Genomic DNA, 19,038 nt, shown 5'->3' on the forward strand with positions numbered 1-19,038 from the left:
ATTAAAGACAAGCCAAAGTAGTTTGATCTCTGGCTTTAAAGAAACTGTCATAGTTTTGTGTATCACATCTGCATAATTTATACCAGTAGTGCTAGACCCCAGTCTCTAAGTAGCCTTTTGTACTCATGCAGACCAGGTGTTTATAAGAGTGAGTTTATTTTATAGATTTACATCTGCTTCAAAGCTATAAAGGACTCTGTCCCTGCTGCTTTGGGTTTTCTTTGCAAACAGTTGCTCTAAAGGTGGTGGTGGTTTTTTTGTCTATACCTGGTTGAATCTCCTGCCTCCTGCTTGTAGGTAGTTAAAACATTGTCACTGTAGTAATAAACTCAATAAATTCCACTCACACCCTACCCCCTGTAGAATTAAAACTTTTAATGCAAGGAAATGTTAAAACACAAGAAAAAAAGGCTGTAAATCTTGAGCAATGCTCTAAGCACTCTCCTGTGAGACAGAATTATAAGAAAAAAATTGAGTTTGGAAGAGACTCCGGAGTCAGCTGGTCCAACCTCAGCTCAGAGCAGGGCTAGTTTCACAGTTAGATCAGGTTGCTCAGGGCTACGTCTAGTCGAGTTTTCAAAATATCTTAGGAGGGTGGTTCCACTGCCTCCCTGCACAGCCAGCTTGACTGCTTAACCTCCACTGTGAAGAGTTTTTTCTTGATATCACTGTGAAGCCATTTTTCTTTCTATCCAGTCAGAATTCTCCTTGTTGCTATTTGTGATTGTTGTCTTTCATCATTTCACTGTGCACCTCCAAGAAGCGTCTGGCTCCATCTTTTCAATAACCCTTCTAGGTAGTGGAACATAGCATTTAGGTCCCCCCCTGACTTCTCTAGGCTAAACGGCCCGAGTTCTCTCAGCCTTTTCTCATTTATGTCATATGCTCCAGCACCCAACCATCTTAGTAGCCTTTCTCCAGACTATCTTCATTCTGTTGATGTCTCCCTGGTACTGCAATTACTCCAGATGCAGCCTTGCAAGGGCCAAATAGAGGGGAATTACCACTTCCCATGACCTGCTGGCCACACTCTTGCTAATGCAGGCCAAAGTGTGGTTGACCTTCCTTGCCACAGGCACATGCTGCTGCCTTATGTTCTGTTTGTCGCCCACTGGGACCCCAAGCCCTTTTTTCGCAGAGTTGCTCCCTAGCCAGTCAGCCCCGGCATGTACTGTTGCAGGGTTATTCTGACCCACGTATGGGACCATATTTGTCTTTCCTAAACTTCCTGAAGTTCCTGTTGAGCCCTTCCTTCAGCTTGCTGAGGTGCCCCGGGACAGCAGTCCAGCTCTGATGTCTATCACTGCGTTCCCCAGCCTGGTGCTCCTCAGCAAGACGTTTCTCCCTCACTGGAAAGCAGAGGAGAGCTGTGTATAAGTTGTGAATTATCTATTGGAGGTTATAATCTTAAAGCATATTTAATGTTAGATATCTACAGGATACTGTGTGGGGTACTGAATGCTCTCACTCAGTCTAGTACAACGATCAAAATACAGCTTCTAAGCACATAAGTGCTAGAGTTGTTGGTTTTCAGGTTACTATATGACCTCCTCATCTGATACACATGCACACTAAACCTTTGTCTTTCTCCTCGTGCCCTTACACTGTTTCCTTCTTTAATGACCAGGAGACTGATGAACTGCTATGGCTAGTTTATGTTATTTTGAGACCTGACTTGAGGAAAAAAAAGTTTTAAGGTACATTAAACCCAAAAATCATTGTGCTTTGAAATCTGGTGACATCATGAACCAGAAGCTTTGTTTAATTTTGTAATATTTTTGTACACTTCAATAGATGAAATATCTGCATGTTAAGTTCAAGACAGATATTGGATTGGAACATAACGATCCATTCTGCATTAATCAAGAAGCAGTTGTATAAAGGGGTGCACATTCCTAATATTAATCAGAGCTGTATTCCATGTGCAAGGAACCGTGTGGACTTCATTCATCTTCTGTACTAGCACTCACAGGAATGTGGCAGTCATAGTAAACTTAACATTGTTTTGCTTCTTGTGGTTTTGAATGAGTCTTTAATCAGACCAAAATTGATGTGGCTTTATGAATCCAGTTAGGGAAACCATGCTTAGCTTTGTGCAAATTCAGGAAACTATCATAGTATTAAGAGATGTCTGAGATGGTTGCTTCTGCCGTGTTTGTGGACAACAGTATTTCCTGTCATATGTACCATACGGTTTCAGTTTTCCAGTCTGTTCCCCTAAATGCAGTTGAGATATTTGAATATTGTTATTTAACCTTTAGTGTCTCTGAGGCATTTTTTACCTGACATCTAGCAGAAAGCACTTGTTATCACCAAAAAAAGTTGAATGCGTAGAGTGAAGGCAAGGTTAAGGGCACAGTATTAACTTAAGAAAGTCTAGTAAAACCATGTAAATTATTGTTTGTGTTTGTAAGAGGAATTGCACTCACAGTTCAGAAATTAAATATAGTGGAAGAAATCTTTGACAAGGCAAGCCTTCTTACTCTGTGTGTAACTCCTCAGAGTGCTGGACACAGTAGAACAGGTGGAGATTTCCTCTAAGAGGACACTACATAGATGTGCAGGAGACCCATTGCTCAGCTGGGCTATGCGTGTTGCGTCGTATATTGAGAATGTTTAATTTGCTGTCGCACAACTCCATTTGCCCTGTCCAAGCAAGAGCCATTTGCTTTTATAGCTGCCTGGCCCTCATTTAAAACACTTTTTTCCCAAGAAGAATGAAAGTGATTAAAATGCTTTTCCTCCCTGAAGATCTGTGACTAACAGGGTTTCTTGCTTCTCTGCTGTTTTTGAAGTCATAGGTGGACTATTCAGCACATAGCCTAGGTGTATGAGTATCAGATTACTTGTCTTCTAACGGATTTAGTCTCTTACTGGTGCAATAAGAAGAGCAGTTTGTATAAGAATGGGTTTCTTTCAGCCACAGATATTAGTGCAGAGAGGTCTTGCCCCAGTAGGGTTCCCGTTCTGTCTGACTGACTCACATGCATGACTGGTGCCTGCTCACTAAATTGCAACGGCCCAAAGCACTCGTAGAACTCTGTTAACTAACATGAAAGACAACGCTAATGAATTAACCTCTTTTAGAGTCCCCAGCTGGGATTAGGCTGTACTTTTCTTCAGGACAAGACTGGCTTGACTTTGTGGCCATAGCTCTTTTGAATACTCACCATGCTGGGTTGCAGTGGACAAACCCATGCTCTGTCTGACTTGGCCACACGTGTTGGCGTGTGCCTGGCAGTTTGGGGTGACATTAGCCCTTCGTTTGCGTTGGTTGGCAGTCTTCCTGCTAGGCCTTTTCCCAGTGCATAGATCTGCCAGAATCACTCCCGGGCTAAATTGATCTTTTAGTTTATTCCTCTCCATCAAATTTCTGTGAGGAGGAACACAAGTGTCTGCTACTGCCCTGGGGAAGTTTTGGTATTTCACTGGCAGCAGAGTCCCTAGGAACACAAATTCTGGGGACACCAGCATATGCCAGTTACATAGAGCCAGGCCCTGGTCTATGCCAGAGCTTAGGTGGCATGCCAAAGGCATGATAGGTATCAGTGCCAAAACTTGTTAAAGCTACTTGGTGGCAGGTCGCAGTGCTGTGTAGATCGCTAGGCCATGCGTCTCTCCTTTAACCTTGTGGCTGATATAGTCAGCAGCATGGGGCTCCTTTGTTCATTAAATGCAGGTATTTTTTCAACTGACATTTTGGGACATACTGTGGAAGATGGAGTCCATCTAATACCCACTGGCTGAGGAAATGCTCTTTTCAAGGAGACTCCAGCAGCTGGAATGTGAACCTGGGCAGATGGATTAGCTGTTAAAAAGGGACCGATAACCTGGGCAAGAGAAGGATAATCAAAAGCGTATGGTTCAGGCAACTGGCACAAATTCCTATGAAAAAAACTTTTCTTCCAGGCAATGCCACAGCTATTATGCAAAGTTAAAAGTTGAAATGTTTTTATTTTAAAGCTGAGATTAGCAGTTGAGTTCTGGTTCTAAAAGAGCACAGACAGGCCTTTGGATCTGGGGTTTTGATGTTGTCTGCCGTGGTAGAGGCCAGCTTGAAAGCTTGCCTTGGAACTCAGTTCCATCTTTTCCTCATTTCTCCCTATCTCCACAGGAGACTAGAGTCAGTCACACATTCTTGATGGGGATACAGGCTTCTTCCCAGCTCAGAAATAAATGCTGAGAGGCAGAGTTTAGGTTCAGGCCCATCTCTGGTTGTATTTATGTTTGTTGAGAAGTAATTGACGAAGCTCAGAATGCTCTTCTGGAGTCTGTGAAGCTCTGTCAGCAGAGTCAGATCATTTCAGATCAGCTTTAAATAAAAGGTGATAGTTAAATTGTGTGGGAAATCTGTCTGGAGGGGGAAAAGCGAGAAAAGGAGGCAAACAGCAGAGCTGACACAGTTGAAGGAGAAGCAGCTGCTGACAGCTACTGTGTCTGCTTTGACAGCTAGAGCTGAAGTAGTCTAGAAAGTAGTGCAATGCCCCAGAAACATTACTGTGGGATCTCTAAAACCAGGATGAATTTCTGAATACGATCTTGCTGGTGGGCTTCTGTTGGGAATGTCCTGCAATCCTTGGTCCCTGGCACAGCTGGCCCTCCTGGGGAAGGTTTCTTATGCACCTTTCTGCTCTCTGGACCTGTTCAGTGTCACGTATAGGAGATTTTCAGCCCTTTCAATAGCTCGATACTTCTCTTAACAAATATTTTTTTGCACCTTAAGAGGAGTTAGACTAATGGTAGCAACTTAATCACTGTGCTTCTGGAGGTATACAATTGAACCTTGTTACAATTGACATCCAAGGTGACTGAAAAGTGAAACAGTTGTAGTTAGACACAATTGTTTAGCTGGTTTTGTCTGTCAAGTTGAGTACCTCACTTCAGTTTGGGGAGAATCAGCTGCTTCTTTACTCCTGCACTTTAACAGGACAACTAGCTCTGGGTTTGCGTGGGCCTTCTTTCCAGTCAAAGAGTTGAGTGAAAAATAAATCATTATAAAGCCCCAAACAAGGCAGATTGGTACCAGGCCCACAAAAGGGTGGGGTTTTTTGGTTTTTTTTTTGAGTGAAATCATATCCACATAATTCTTGTATACAGGTTTCAGGTAATCACTCAGGGATCAAAATGTCCTTCTTTTGGTGTAGCCATCTCTCCTTAAAATTAGTGAGGGCCAGATTGTTGTTGTACTTGGGTAAGTACAGTCTTTTCCAGAGAGATGAGAATGGATGAATCTGGGTCTCTCAGCTATTTCCCAATACATCAGAACTCGTAAGAGAGGAGATGGAGCAATATGTCTCAAATCAACATTACTAAGTGGGGTGTCAGGGCAGCCCTACCCAGGTGGGTGCCTGAGCAGTTAAAATAGGCAGGTGTGGACCTACAAGCAAGATCCTGAGCATGGAGGGAATGTCAGTGGCTTAACCTTCCCTGTGGAGTCCAGAACAGTGTGTCACTCCCTTTATCCCTCCTGGTAAGGCACCTGGTCTCTCCTAAACCAATTAGTTGTTTTGAATTCTGATGTAAATTGGACATAGTGCATGTCATGTAACAAATGGGATGATTTAGCTGTTTTACTGAATCCTCCGTTGTGTGTGCCAAGAGCTGCAGAAATGATGACTGAGGTCCAGTTGGAAGATGTTCCAGCTTGACATTGCTTTCAAATTAGAACATTTGCAAAGTTCTTCCAGTAAATGTGGAAAAAGGTTAGAAAGACAACGAGCTGATCTTTCCAGTAAAATCCCATCATCACATGCCACATTATTGCCTGTCATGCTTTCGTATCACATTATTGTCTGTCATATTATCATCTTGCATCAAAAGGGTTGTACAAATCTGGGAGAAACTGGAATTGCTGGGCTGCTGTGAAGCCAAAGCAAACTTGGAGAGATTGCACCTCTGCCAGCAGTGCTATGCTAGTTGCTTCTCTGAAAACATTTTGGGTTTTCAGTTCAGACCTTTACCAGGAGGTCTCTGGATAGTTGTTAGTCAAAGACAGAGCTAGGATTGATACAAAATGATGGTGCAGGCAGTGATCAGGGAAACGTATGTTCCTGTCTTCTTCCACACCCCCAGTCTGCCTCTCACAGTCTAAAAAGTATGTGAGTTTTTGGAAAATGTAATAGCGGCAATTTTAGTAATAGACAGTGTAGGGTAATAGCAGCCAGAGCACATTAAATCAAACAGTATCCATATGGGCCTGTCAAAGAAAGGCCAAATACTCTAGCTGCCTGAGATCCTATTGATGATCAGCCTGCTGCTTTGTTGCTACATCGGGGTACATGTATTTCAGTTATTTTTAATAATCACCTCATGCTTTATTTAGATCCCCATTTTTCTCTGTGGAGTCTGTCTCACAGCTATACTATCCACTATAGCTTCTTCTGACAGTCTCTGTCAGCTTTATCGCCTCGTTTTCTAGTCAGTGCTGCAGGTTAGTAGAACGGAGAGTAAAATGACCATGAGGCTGCTCTCCCAAATCCTAGTTTAAATTCACACAGGCAGTGTTGAAGTCAGCAGGGTTAAACCTCTGTGAAGTGCAAGCTGTTTAGGCATGCTGATACTGTACTGTGCTAACAGTTGCTCATCACATGTTTTCAGGCACATGATTTTGGACTGAGTGTTAAATGGATGATTTTTGGGGTGAAATTTCTTATCAGCCATGCTTGTTCTTCCCCATCTAATGCTTCATTATGATTACAACACTAAGCTCTTGCAGTCCCTGCAGAGATGGCAGGGAGCTGAAAGTATCTGCAGTGTTTCTTCTGCTTATTGCAAGGCAAAGCAAAACTGGAAAAGTTTAGAAAGCACAGGCTGTTGCCTTCAAACTCCAAGGACCTTAAAAGGCTGATTGCATTTTAGACTTGTCACCCTGCATGTTGTAGATGCTCTACTACTCTTCTGAGAACGTGGTACTGAGCTGATACACTGGCTGGTAGGATTATAAGCAAGTAATGCTCTGTAACTTAGTAGCGTTCAGCAATAACTTTTCAAAGCAGCTATAGTGTGTCTTAGCGGTAATTTGATATTGAAATAGTTCCTCTTTCTACAGATTCCTGGGGTAAATTCCTCAGCTGAGATGCACAGTTGCAGCTTCTCTGATGTTGAAGGAGCTCATCTATGCACTAAAGATCTAAGCTTAGACACTTTATGAGAGTGTGGAGATTTTGTGGTTTTCATCCATTTGATCTGAACATGCTCGTAAACATCCCAGTGGCTGAGTTTTCCTCCAGCACTGGCGGTGTGAATCTGTGTTTGTGTAATTTTATGAATAAAATGAGTAATGTATACTCAGAACACACCTGGATTCTCACCATTGAGCAGTTCTTTGGACTTAAGTGCCCGGAGACACTGGGGAGTTGTAAGTCTACACAGCGCATGAATCCCGTGCTGTTCCCTCATGCAGTGCTTGCACTCAGAGGTTCATTCCCATTGCTGCCTCTTCAACGGCAGCAAAAGCAGAATTCCCCAACCACCCTTCTCTTCTTGCTTCTACCTTGCCCACTTGTATTTTATCTTAATCTTCTGCAAGAGCTTGTGTGCACTATGTGTGCATGAGCTGGATGAATTGGGCTATATCTACAACTGAACAGAGGTCACGGGCAGAGGGCAATAAAAAGTAGTTCAAGAATTTGTAGATCCCATCGGTGGGATTATGCATGGAAAGGAGTTGATGTTGCACCTTGTGTCTGTTGTTACAGAAACACTGCAAAATGTTCAGGGGGTAGATGCCACAAGCATCAGAGGTTCTTACAGACTGCTTGCTTGGGTATTCCTACTTGCCTATTCGGGCCTCTTTTCCTGCCCATTTATTTCCACTATTTCCAGCTCCTTGCCTCCAGCGGTACATGCTGCTTTTTTCCCAAGTCTCTCCTGGGATGGCAGCTGAAGATTTCATCTCCCAGTTCATGATAATGTAAAATACATTAATTGCCCTATATTTTGTGCACATGCTGTAGTACATGGGAAATACATACTTTATCATTTGTGAGGTACTAACTCTAACTTGGCCATACAGCTCAGGGGCCTGGGCTTTCCATGTAGCAAGCACGGAAGGCAGTAGGCTCTTATCTTGGGCCTTCAGCATCACCCTCTGGAGACAGTATCTCCTCTGCGAGCATTTCTCCTAATTTAGGCACCCAAGTTAACACAAGTTGATGAGCCTTTTCTCTTACTGTATACCTGCTGTTCAATTCTTCTCGCTTCCTGGCAGTGCAAAAGGCAGCACTTATGATCAGCACTCAGTGAATCACTTCATTCCTCTGATAATTATTTCTCCCATCTAGAAAGAAATGATGCATTTCCCTGCTTTCTGCCATTTACAGAGAAGTGTCTGACTGCATTTTTTTTTTTACCCCTCAGCCTTACTTTTCACTCCTTTCTCAGCATGAGACAGGCTTGCTGAGTCTGCCTGTGCTTCCCATTTGCCACGTGTGAGAGGCTGAGCAGAGGAACATTGTGTGCTGCCTCAGGACTCGGTGGGGCTGACTCGCAGAGCATCATGGAGTGAGGAATTGCAACTGCTGGAGGAAACTCATCGATGCTTAAGCTCAAGGCACTGCATTCCTCAGGACTTTTTGAAAGATCACTGGTTATTTTATCTTTCTTTTTTTTTCTTTCCCCTCTGGACCAATCATTAAATTGCTGTGAGATCTTCTGAAGATAAATGTCATGTAGGTAAATGTCCTATGTTAACTCAGCAGTTCGGTACGTAGAATTCAAGAGAATGGGAAAATTGAAAAAAAAAATGCTTATAAAGGGAACTGATCTGGAAGCAGGGATGGTGATTAGAGACAGTATTTGCCAAAGACTTGCTATTTCAAGTGACCATATGCATTCTGGGGGTCTGATTCATCTTCCTTTGAAGTCGGTGATAGTCTGCTGCTGTTTTGTGTGGCAGTTGGATCAGCCTCATTAAGACAAGCCTGGCCTCTGTACTGCATAATATTTCTCCTTTTGGCTTCCAATAGAGACATCCATATGGAAGGAACAGGGATGTTTCCTTGCTCTTTCATTGTAAATGTGTTTTCCTTTTGCAGCAAATCCAAATGAATGCATAAGCACTGCCGCTTGCAGCTTGTGAACATTCTTTGTCTGGGTCTTGGGACTAGAGAAGTGATGGTGTTGAGAAGAAATGCAGAGATCAAAGCTCCAAACCTCTGAGCCAGCCCAGCTGTATGGAAACTTCCCTCATTTTTGTGCTGCAGCAGCAGCAGTAGCAGCCACCACCGCAGCTCTTCCCCAGAGCCTCCCTCTGGTGTGGACCCACACCTGCTGGTGGCCACCAGGTCTTTCTCCCATGGAAGGGAGTGACTGTGCAGTCAGATGGGGTTAAATGCTGCTCTAAGGCAGTTGAGGGCATCCTCACACATCTTTTTAGCTTACTTGACATCTTGATTTTCTTGTCACTTGTACAGAAACCAGTCTGTCTGGGCTGCCTAACACTTTTTTTGCATATCCGGTCTTTTGTTTCTCATCTACCAGGGAGAGCATATATACTAAAAAGTGGTGGTTGTCTAAGGTTTGAAAATTGCTGAAGACCTAGACAAATAAGTTATTTCTTCTAGTTCACTGGCTGAACCAATTACTTGATTCAAACGCCAAATCAGAAAAAACAGGTTGTTTTGGGTTGATCAGACTGTTTCATTATCAGAGATTTGGTGTGGATGGAGCTTGTTCTTTAAAAAAAAAGAATAGGTGATGCATATTTGGTCTCAAGGCATCATTTCAAAATGAAAAAAAACCACCCTGAAATAATTTAATTTTTAAGCAAATGAGAAAAATAAAAGAAACAAGTGTTCTTGAACAGCAAACCAGTCATCTGAAGAAACTCTCACAGCTCTAGGGAAAGGGTTAAAATCCCTGTGGTGTCTTCACTGACCTCCACATTACACTGGAGAGGAATTTGGCCCAAGCTTTCTTTTGGGAGAGAATCTGAGTCAGAAAAGCAGCCTCTGCTCATGGTTCCTTGCTCCTCCCTCTTCTCTCATCCAAGATTCTCTGGGCCTGTTTCTATACTTATTATTTTAGGTCAACATTAGTAATGTTGAGTTTAACTGGGTTCAAGCAATTCTGTTTTACATTGTGTCTTGGAAAGAGAATCACCCTAAAACTTTTAAATGCTTTACATTTTAAAAAAGGTTTCTTTTCAACTGATGGGCTTGTTTCTTCTCAGTAGTTTGGATACTATGAAGACTAATGTAATAATATTTGTTTTCACAAGGAAGCATATGTTTAAGCACTGTTTCATGTAGCCGGGTGTTTTGAAATCTGTTAATCCATTCTAAAATGCTTGCTTGACCTATACTTGACTTGGACTTACAAGAAATTTATTATGCTAGTACAGTCCAATTAGCTGCAAGTAAGTGACAGCATTTTGCAAAGTTGACTATTTATTGTTGTTATGATTATCATATCTAGAGCTCTAGAGTTTACAAGTTACAGAATTAGTGTGCAATATCTATTTATTTTTCTTCCTGCAGAAGGAATCAATCAATTCCATAGTCCTCCCAGAACATTTGTAGATTTAATTTTTTTTAGGAATATTTGTTGCTTAAGATTTATCCTGTTCATTGCATTCATCAAAAGGTCTTTCTTCTAAGTACCCCACGCACCTGAAGGTGTTCTTTCCATGTGGCGTGCGGACTGACTATGATGATAGTGCAGCCTCTAGAATCAGATTCCCTCTGGATGAAATAATAAGCTGTGATTGCCAAATCAAACATTCTTCAAGAGCAGCAGTTATTCAGGCTTCTAATTAAAACAAAGCTAAAACATTCACTCCTGTGCTTATATTTGACTAGAAATCTTAGTATGACACACTACCAAAGCAAAACTATATTTTTACTTGTATTGTGAATATGTGAACTTGCTAAACAAAAGCTCTTATCGCTATAGTTGATGAATCAAGCGGTTTCACGCTTCCAGGCTTAACAATAAAGTAGAAAGCACAAACTGCTTTTGTTTTCTTCTGTACAATGAGGAAATGTAATATTCTGTCTAGAACAAAAAAACTGGTAGTCGAACAAACTGGGTATTAATCCAGGCCTTGCTCTCATTGAAAACACCTATGCCTCGAATGTCATCCCTGTAAAAGCGGTGAATATTTTCTGTAACAGTGTGAATAATAAGCCATGCTATAGCTTTCTGTCCTCAAATCTTAATTGATACAGTATGTCGTAAAATCTGAATTTCTTATATTTAATAACTTGTATTGCAATATATATTGTACTAAACTCATGAATTTTAGAGTCATCTTTAGACATAAAACCAAAAGCAAGTTGGTTCAAAAGCTTTGAACTTCCTGCGTGTTTCAAGTTTCTGTGAATTCAAGTCTTGAATTTGAGTAGATCACTCTTTTGGGGATGATATTCTGTGAAGGATTGTTGGAAAACTGGAAGGACCTTGTGTTCGAAAAACCTGAAGTTCTAAAATGGTTGCTGATTTTGAACTGTCTGAAGAAATGGATACAAAATGTTCATTTTACTGATAGCACTCCTTCATGCTTCTTAGTTCAGTGAGAGGTTTAGTGAGTTCAGGAGTTTTGAGAAGATGGTGGGTTATTCCACTGGTCCTTAGGCTGCCGAAGGGTATTGGATCTCACTTAAATCTGGTCTATAAATTTTGGTTCTGGTTTTCAAATGCTAAAAATTCAAAGACTGCAGTCTGCTTTTTGATGTATTATTAATTTATGTCATATTTAATGATTAACTGTTCAAGCCTCTATATATTACTGGCAGGATGAGTTTCCTTCTGGGAGATATTAATTTTACATAAGTTGAAATGAATAGCTGCTTAATTAGAAGGCATGATGTGTTTTAAAGAACACTTTGAGGTTGCAGTATGGTCAGGGCAGAAATTCTTCCCTCATCTTTTACATTTTTCAATCTTCTCTGTTGGCAACTGCTGAGCTGAAGTGTTTATTCTTTCTTTGCCTTCTCTCAGGGGAAGAAAAAAATGAAGGTAGCATCAAATAAAAGTTGTCTTATTGTGTGTAAGGGTGGTATGTTGAGAAGTTATTTATTGCTATTCATTTCACCCTGTGAGTAGCTGCTATAGATTTCTAAAATCTACTGATACACTTTAAAGTAGTTGTGTGCCTTAGCTTTTATATATCAATAAATTTTCCACAGCTGCGGATGCTCAGAAGCACATATTGTGAAATCTTTGCATTTTATTAAAAAAAAAAAGGCCATAAAAAAAACCCAAAGAAACTTGCCGACCTCATAGCCAAGTTCTCCTCCAAATACTTCCAGCTGCAGCTAGAGGGATGAGTCATGCTGAAAGCCGAGGAGCTTTTCTAAAAGCCTTTCACTTGGTTCACATGATTTTTATTTTTTTTTAACTTTACATTCCTCTCTGTTTTTCTTTTCTTAAAAAAAAAACCAAAACCCAACGTGAAGGCGAGTCACCCAAGGAAAACCCGTATGAGGATGTGGAGCTGAAAGGCCGTCACGCGGGCCGAAAATCCCATCAGCTCTCCGAGAATTCCCTAGATTCTTTGCACAGGATGTGGACGCCGCAGGACAGGAAATACACATCACCTCCCCAGGTAACGGCATGAGGGTGCTGGTTTTTCTGTGCTTGAAGTTTATTTAAAGCTTTTGCAAGAAAATCAATCATAGGAGGAAGAGCAGTCATACCAAATGAGAAAGAGTATATGGAAAAAGAGTGCGATCAAATGCATAAGTCGTTGCTGGGAATGCTCTTGGCAGCTGTAGCTCAGCTTCTCAGTGCTGCGCTGCAGAAGCTGATGGCTTTTTGTGCTGGCTGATGAGTTTAAGCAGAATCCTTCTATCAGTTGTTTGTGAACTGAATCTGGCCCTAAATTATTTGTATGGCTGTGCCTCTTTGTGAATTGCCTCTGCGTTTGTTGCTGGGCTTTTAGTAGGGACAGGAGGGAAAGAGTCAGTTGCTTAAGCTTGCCCATGTATTGTTACGTGAGGCCTATTGTGACTTTGCTTACGTGAAGCACGTAGCGTGGCATGTTTTATTGTAAAATAGAGAAAGCCAAGTATGCCCCTCCAATAAATGGATAATAAAATAATCAGAAAAACCTGAGTGTCTGCATTTAACAAGGCTGTATAAGTTGTGTTTACAGAATAAAGTAAAAGACCAGGAACTCTGCAGACTTTCCATTTTGTGGTGAATTTGCCAAAGCAGTCTGTTTTTTGTGAATGCTATGAAATGCTAGGTTGCTTTGTTGTTTATGGGATCATTGTGTTCATAAGGACAAATATAAATTTCATCACATACTTAATTTTGAGATTCAAAATGCCTTTTAAAGGAACTCTGTTTTGCATTGAATCAACAGAAAATTTGCGGTTGAACAAAAGGTCACAACAATTTACATTTTTGTCTTGTAAAGAGACCTAGAACAAAACTGAATATATTTTCTTTCACTTATTTTGTGTACATGTGAGCACTACAGTACAAGAGACAAAAGAAGTATCACCAGGATTCTTAGTATGCACCTAGCACATCATTTGTAACACAGGAGTGTTTTCAGCAAAGCTACTGAAAAGAGAACAAGTGAAAAGTAGTAATCAGGCAGAGTGAGGAGAAACAGAAATTGCAGCCATGAAGATAACCTCGTAGTGAGAGACATACAATGCATAACGATTATTTTTGGCTGTGTGTATGTTAATAGGAATTGTGTAGCATCTAGAGGATCCAACAGAGTGTACCGTTAGGGTAGGAACCATATAGGTCCATAGTAAGATACTGTCCGCTGTTCTCTGTTTCACACGGGGTGACCAAAGAATATACAGATTAAAATGACTTCTGTAAAGTTGCTTAGTACATAAGTACTCTCTGGTATCTTTGCAACAGGGCTATCTTTATTCTGGTAGCTTCTTTTTGAAATGGTGCCAGGAGTTTCCTGCCAGGAGCCAGTCCTGCCATAATTGCACTGTCATTGTGCTGATATATAAAGCAAAAGACATTGAGTAGGTCAGCTATGGGTCTGCATAATTCTCCAATGACCAAAAATAGAAAAGTCTCAATTTCCTGAAGAATGGCAGCTTTGGCAACGATTTATCACCCAGTTTTTCCAGCATAGCAACATAGGTGGATTAGCAACATGACTTTTCAGTCATGGGTGATGATAAACAAGATGGAAGAGATCAGAAGGTCAGCAGGCTTTCAACAATCATCTCCAAAAAGAATTCCTTTCATTAAAGTATAGACTGCTGCAGATTTTCCTGGCATGCTAACCTGTGGTAAGCAGAGACTTCAGAAACACTGGCTTGTGGACATTTTGAATCCCACTGTGTCTTTTTCTTTCCCATTTGTTATTTTCAGTTTTTGAAATCATCAGATATAAAAAGAATGTTTTATTGATGACACTGTATTTGTGATGCAAAACCCACACATACAGAAACACCTATGCTTATTCCCAGATAGTATGGCACTGTAATAGGTAAGCCCTCCAAGTAGAACAAATGGGACATTTATTACTGCAGGTTTATAGCTTGTAATACTGCTAATAGAATATTAGCAAATACCAATTGACAGCTGTTTGATATAATAGTACTTTTTTCTAGACATGCTGGTTAAGCTTCTTACAGTGTTTCTGTTTGGGAGGAGAAGGCAGGGACCTGGCCTTGCCAGCCTGCCGATTAACCTTTCTGAGAGCTGGGCGGAGCTGCTCGAAGGACTGCTCCAAAAGAGCCCCAGTTTTTGTAAAGATAGCTGTTACTTGATGCTTAATCCTGTCAGTGATATTTTCCTTTCCCCCTGCAATGATAATAGTTTTGTGTTTTAAAGGGAATTCTTTGGGAATGCAGGACAAAGTTGTAACCATGTCTCTGCACATTGGCAGATCTTAAAATATCTTAACACCATGTAAATACAGCAAGCTTAATTTTCTGCTTTCTTTCTCTAGGATAAAATAGCAACTTCAATGTAACTGCTCTTGATTTTCACTACTGCAAGCGAAAGAGATGGATCAGGCCCATTGGGTCAGTGTTCTGATGTCAGCCAAGCCTTTAAGTTAGGTTTGAAGGCTCATAGAGTTGATACGATGTAGGTGCATGGAAATGCATCAAAGCCAAAAGTACTATTGTTTTCTTTGAACTTTAAAGTCTTAGATATTGACCCCTGTCTCTTCATTTTGACCTTAAACCCTCTCTTCACACACACCCCGCAGAGCAGTGGCTCACCTGGCATGATGTCCTTGTGTAGCCACCACTCACTCACAAAGAGCTGCTCCTGCACTCAGTGTTGCTGAGAAGGGGAAGAGCTCAAGCTGTTCTTGTTCCTGCAGCTATCTTTGAAGCCCAGCAGCCAGTCTCTGCGCATCGGGAACTGGTCAGAAAGGAAGAGCCACCGCTTACCACGGCTGCCCAAGCGGCACAGCCATGATGACATGCTGCTGCTAGCTCAGCTTGGCATTCCCTCCTCCCCTTCCAGCCTCAATGAGGACAGCCTGAGTACCACAAGCGAGCTACTGTCTACACGGCGGGCCAGGAGGATCCCAAAGGTACTGGCAGGGTGATCAGGCTTATGCTGAGGATAGGTCACCTGTCTGCAAGAGCTTGCAAATTTCTCTCCAGGGTTTAGCAATCACTGAAAGCTTTTTTTGTATCCTAAAGGAAAATTGAGATCAAAACTGAAAGAATAATTTTCAGGAGCCAAGACATAGTCCTTTTTTACATACAGCTGTACTGTGAAAATTCCTTCTCTAGAAGTGGGTAACTCTGCCCTGGTCAAAGAGTCGCAAACATCTGATTGCCATTTTTACCATTTTGATTTTAAACCAATTCTGTTTTCCACACTTTTCTTCAAGCTCTGTGGACCAGAGTGTTGTTGTGTACCTAACTATGATTTTTGAATGGGTGATGGCCAAGCAATTATTATTTAGAACATGCAGCAGCATCTGAAGTGGGTTTTTCCCCCATCATTCATTTGCTGGTCTCAGGAAAATAACTGTTATTGGCCTTCGTTTACTCACAACCTACCCCATCCTGATAACCCTGTTGTCTTGATGGATTTGAAGTAAAAATTAATTTTCCATTTTTCAAGGAGTTTTCCAATTCAAAATGGGATCTGAAAAAACCCCAAGCCACCAAACAACAACAAAACCCCACCACAAACCTTTTCTGGTACAGTTGCAACAGAGGGGGGGAGAAATGCCAATATATTTATTTTTGGCTTGTGAACAAAGTTGATTCTTACTGTATATTCAGCTCTTTCCTGTTCTTATTAGAGAGCATATTTTAAAGTACGTGGCAGTAAATATTGTGAGTAGAGGGAGATTTTTATGTTCCTGTCAATTAGTCTGAAATTCTGTCTAAGCAGGAAACAAACAAAAAGGAGGAAATTAATTCTACGTCCTTAATATTTATTGTATTTGGAATATACTATTCTACTGCACAAATGAGCATACATCTGTGAAGGAAGTTACAAAGTAACTTACAGAGTCGCTTGCTACTTGGTTTTGAGTGAAACTTTGAAAATTTCGCTGTTAGTTTTGTACCTAACTTTCTGGGGGGTTTTTTGGTGGTGGTTTTTTGTGGTTTTTGGTGTTTTTGGTTTTTTTTATTGAAGAGATGGACATTCTCCTTATATAAAATTATGTTTTCAGCATAGTTTTATAATAAAACGCGTGCTAATTTCTATTTTTGGCCACTCTAGCTCTTAGAATCACATGTTACTGCAGAATCTCAGATTTTTATTCAGAAAATGTTAGTTATTGGAGGGAAAAACTTGAACCTGAGAAACTCCTGTTTTGTACCACCCCCAGTGATGCTTTGTGAAACAATATCCAAATTCTTTAAACATCTGGGCTTTCCTCACCACAGTGCAGGTATTTTACCCCTGGTGAAGTAGCTCAAGCAGACAAAGTGCCAAGCAGCACAGCGAGGGGAGTGAAAAATGCCGGCAAGGCCCCTCACTACTGGTTCCTGATGTCTTGTGTAGTCCTTCTGCAGAGGACTTTCTGGGCCGCTGCATGCACTGGAGCTGGGCAGGATTTCATCTTGCTGGCTCTGCCGTGGTGCTGTGCAGATTCCCAGCGGGCAGAGCCAGGTGCATGGCTGCAAGCGGGGAAGTTCCAGCTGAGCCTTGCTGGTGGGTTGCACATGGCTCAGTCAACATGTAGAGGCAAAATCCCTGATACTGCTTCAAGCAGGAAAACAAGGGAGGTTTTTAACACTTCAAACTGTCCATTCTGGGCCAGACCCTCTTCCTCTCTTGGAGGGGTTGCATGACTTTTTGTTCCAGTCTGTGCTCTGTTACTGACTTTCTACTGTGTCTACAGCGAATTAATTTCTCTCACTGAGTTTATTTCTCTCTGCAAGCTGAGGTAAAACAGCTTTTGCAAAATGTATTATAGTCCTATGATTAAAGCTGCTATGAAATGAAATAGACTATTCCTGACTCATAAAAACTTTATGAAGATTAATTGCTATATATTTATGCCTCTCCAGAAGTTATAATATTCTGTTTAATTACTAATTCTTAGTAATCCCAACCTCTTGTTGAAGGCACTAAACACAAGTTATCTCATTAATATTTTCCATAACCTCAGATTTTTTTTGATAGACAGTTATTATCTGCATTAGCCCTCTTGAGGGAAGTCATAAAGGTGTTACCAGGAGTTAAAATTCTGGCTAGTGCTGGTTAAAGCCAGCAAAAGCCAGTACTAGTAGCTAACTTCAAAATACTTTTGTAGATAAGGATAAGATTGGAGAAAGTAGATACAGCACCTATGAAGTAAGGTAAGTACAGCACGAGTTGGGAGGGGGAGGGAGGAGAAGTCCATGTGGGCCAGATCCTCAGCTGATACGATATAGCTTCAAAGCAGCTGGTTCACTCTGTATCTGAAAAGGCTTTAAAAAGTTAGGGCCATCTCTTTCTGTGCTTATTTGAACACACTAAAATCTCAGTTCAGAGAGGTGCTAATACACACATTACTCACATTCAAAATAAGAATGTGTTCTTAAGGTCCATAAGAGTTTGGATATGGCTAATGGATCACTGTTACTTAGACAATGCAAGTGAAGAGAGAAACAATAGCATAGAGAGAGAGAGGAATGAGGTGGTAGAGGATAACAGCTACCTTTTAATCCTCAGGCTCATTGTGCTTTTATTACAAATGTCTACATGATTTTTGAAAATGGGATTTAGGTTTCTGAGTTATTTAATTGTTTTTTTTAAATATTTCCATAAGTAAAGGAGTGAGTTTCAAAATAAGTGATTCAAACACATGGGACTCAAAATAAGAGAGATAAGAAATGCGCTTTGAAATAGTAAAGGCTTTGGGGGGGTTCAGCTGGCCTATCATCCGTGGTCAAATTCTTTGTTTGGATAGAATAGTTAAAAGTCTCCTGGCAGAAAAGTGTTTGGTCTTACTGATTCTTCATTTTCTTTTTTTGCAGCTTGTCCAAAGAATCAATTCCATCTACAGTGCAAAAAGAGGAAAAAAACGATTGAAGAAACTTTCAATGTCCAATATTGAGACAGCATCCCTACGAGGTATGACACAAGCATCACGGTTCAGTGAATCCATTTGAATGTTACAGGATTAACAGATTCCCTTCTTTCCTCCACATCTACCCCGGGCTCTACTTTGTTTAGAACTTTCTTCTATGAACAATGATAACTTTGTGTCTGCAAGAGGAGAAAATGGGAATCAGTTAAAAATAATGGAGATTCTCAGCATTGTCTATCTTATTAAACCGATGATCAGCTGGACTTACCCAGTTTCTTCTTTAGTTCCCTTTTTGAGTAATTTACACCTGTAAGTTTTGTCCAAAATTCACAGTGACCTTATAATTCATTCATGCTTTTTCCTGGCATGTGAATATAACTCATACTGCGCTTCAGACTGCTTCTGGAAAAGCAGGGGCCAAAAAGAAATTCAGGCCATGTTTGTAGTAGGAATACAACAGAGCTTCAATGTGAGTACACCTCAGAAATACATTTTGTCATAAGGTTACTTTTGCATGTTACTCTCACTCAGTTCGGTGAGTTCTAGTAATTGAAAATGTTGCCCAGGCAGACAAAGCTTATAAGGCTTACTTTGACTTCTCAAATGCT

At 41.0% G+C, this 19,038-nt stretch overlaps 1 protein-coding gene across 5 annotated transcripts in view; it reads left to right on the forward strand.

Annotated features, from left to right (window-relative positions):
- DENND2B (DENN domain containing 2B) overlaps positions 1 to 19,038 on the forward strand; it is a 74,091-nt gene that overhangs the window by 6,332 nt on the left and 48,721 nt on the right. The window contains exons 2-6 of one of the 5 annotated variants that reach the window (XM_059825668.1): positions 6,250 to 6,260; positions 7,211 to 7,239; positions 12,404 to 12,547; positions 15,263 to 15,478; positions 18,378 to 18,474. In XM_059825668.1, coding sequence (XP_059681651.1) covers positions 6,250 to 6,260; positions 7,211 to 7,239; positions 12,404 to 12,547; positions 15,263 to 15,478; positions 18,378 to 18,474 — 497 coding nt within the window. Of the gene's footprint in view, positions 1 to 6,249; positions 6,261 to 7,210; positions 7,240 to 12,398; positions 12,548 to 15,262; positions 15,479 to 18,377; positions 18,475 to 19,038 lie in introns of those variants that run through there. The other 4 variants (XM_059825667.1, XM_059825670.1, XM_059825669.1 and 1 more) reach the window with 4 other exon arrangements.

Source organism: Gavia stellata, chromosome 17 (assembly GCF_030936135.1).
Source record: "Gavia stellata isolate bGavSte3 chromosome 17, bGavSte3.hap2, whole genome shotgun sequence".
NCBI classification, from domain to species: domain Eukaryota; kingdom Metazoa; phylum Chordata; class Aves; order Gaviiformes; family Gaviidae; genus Gavia; species Gavia stellata.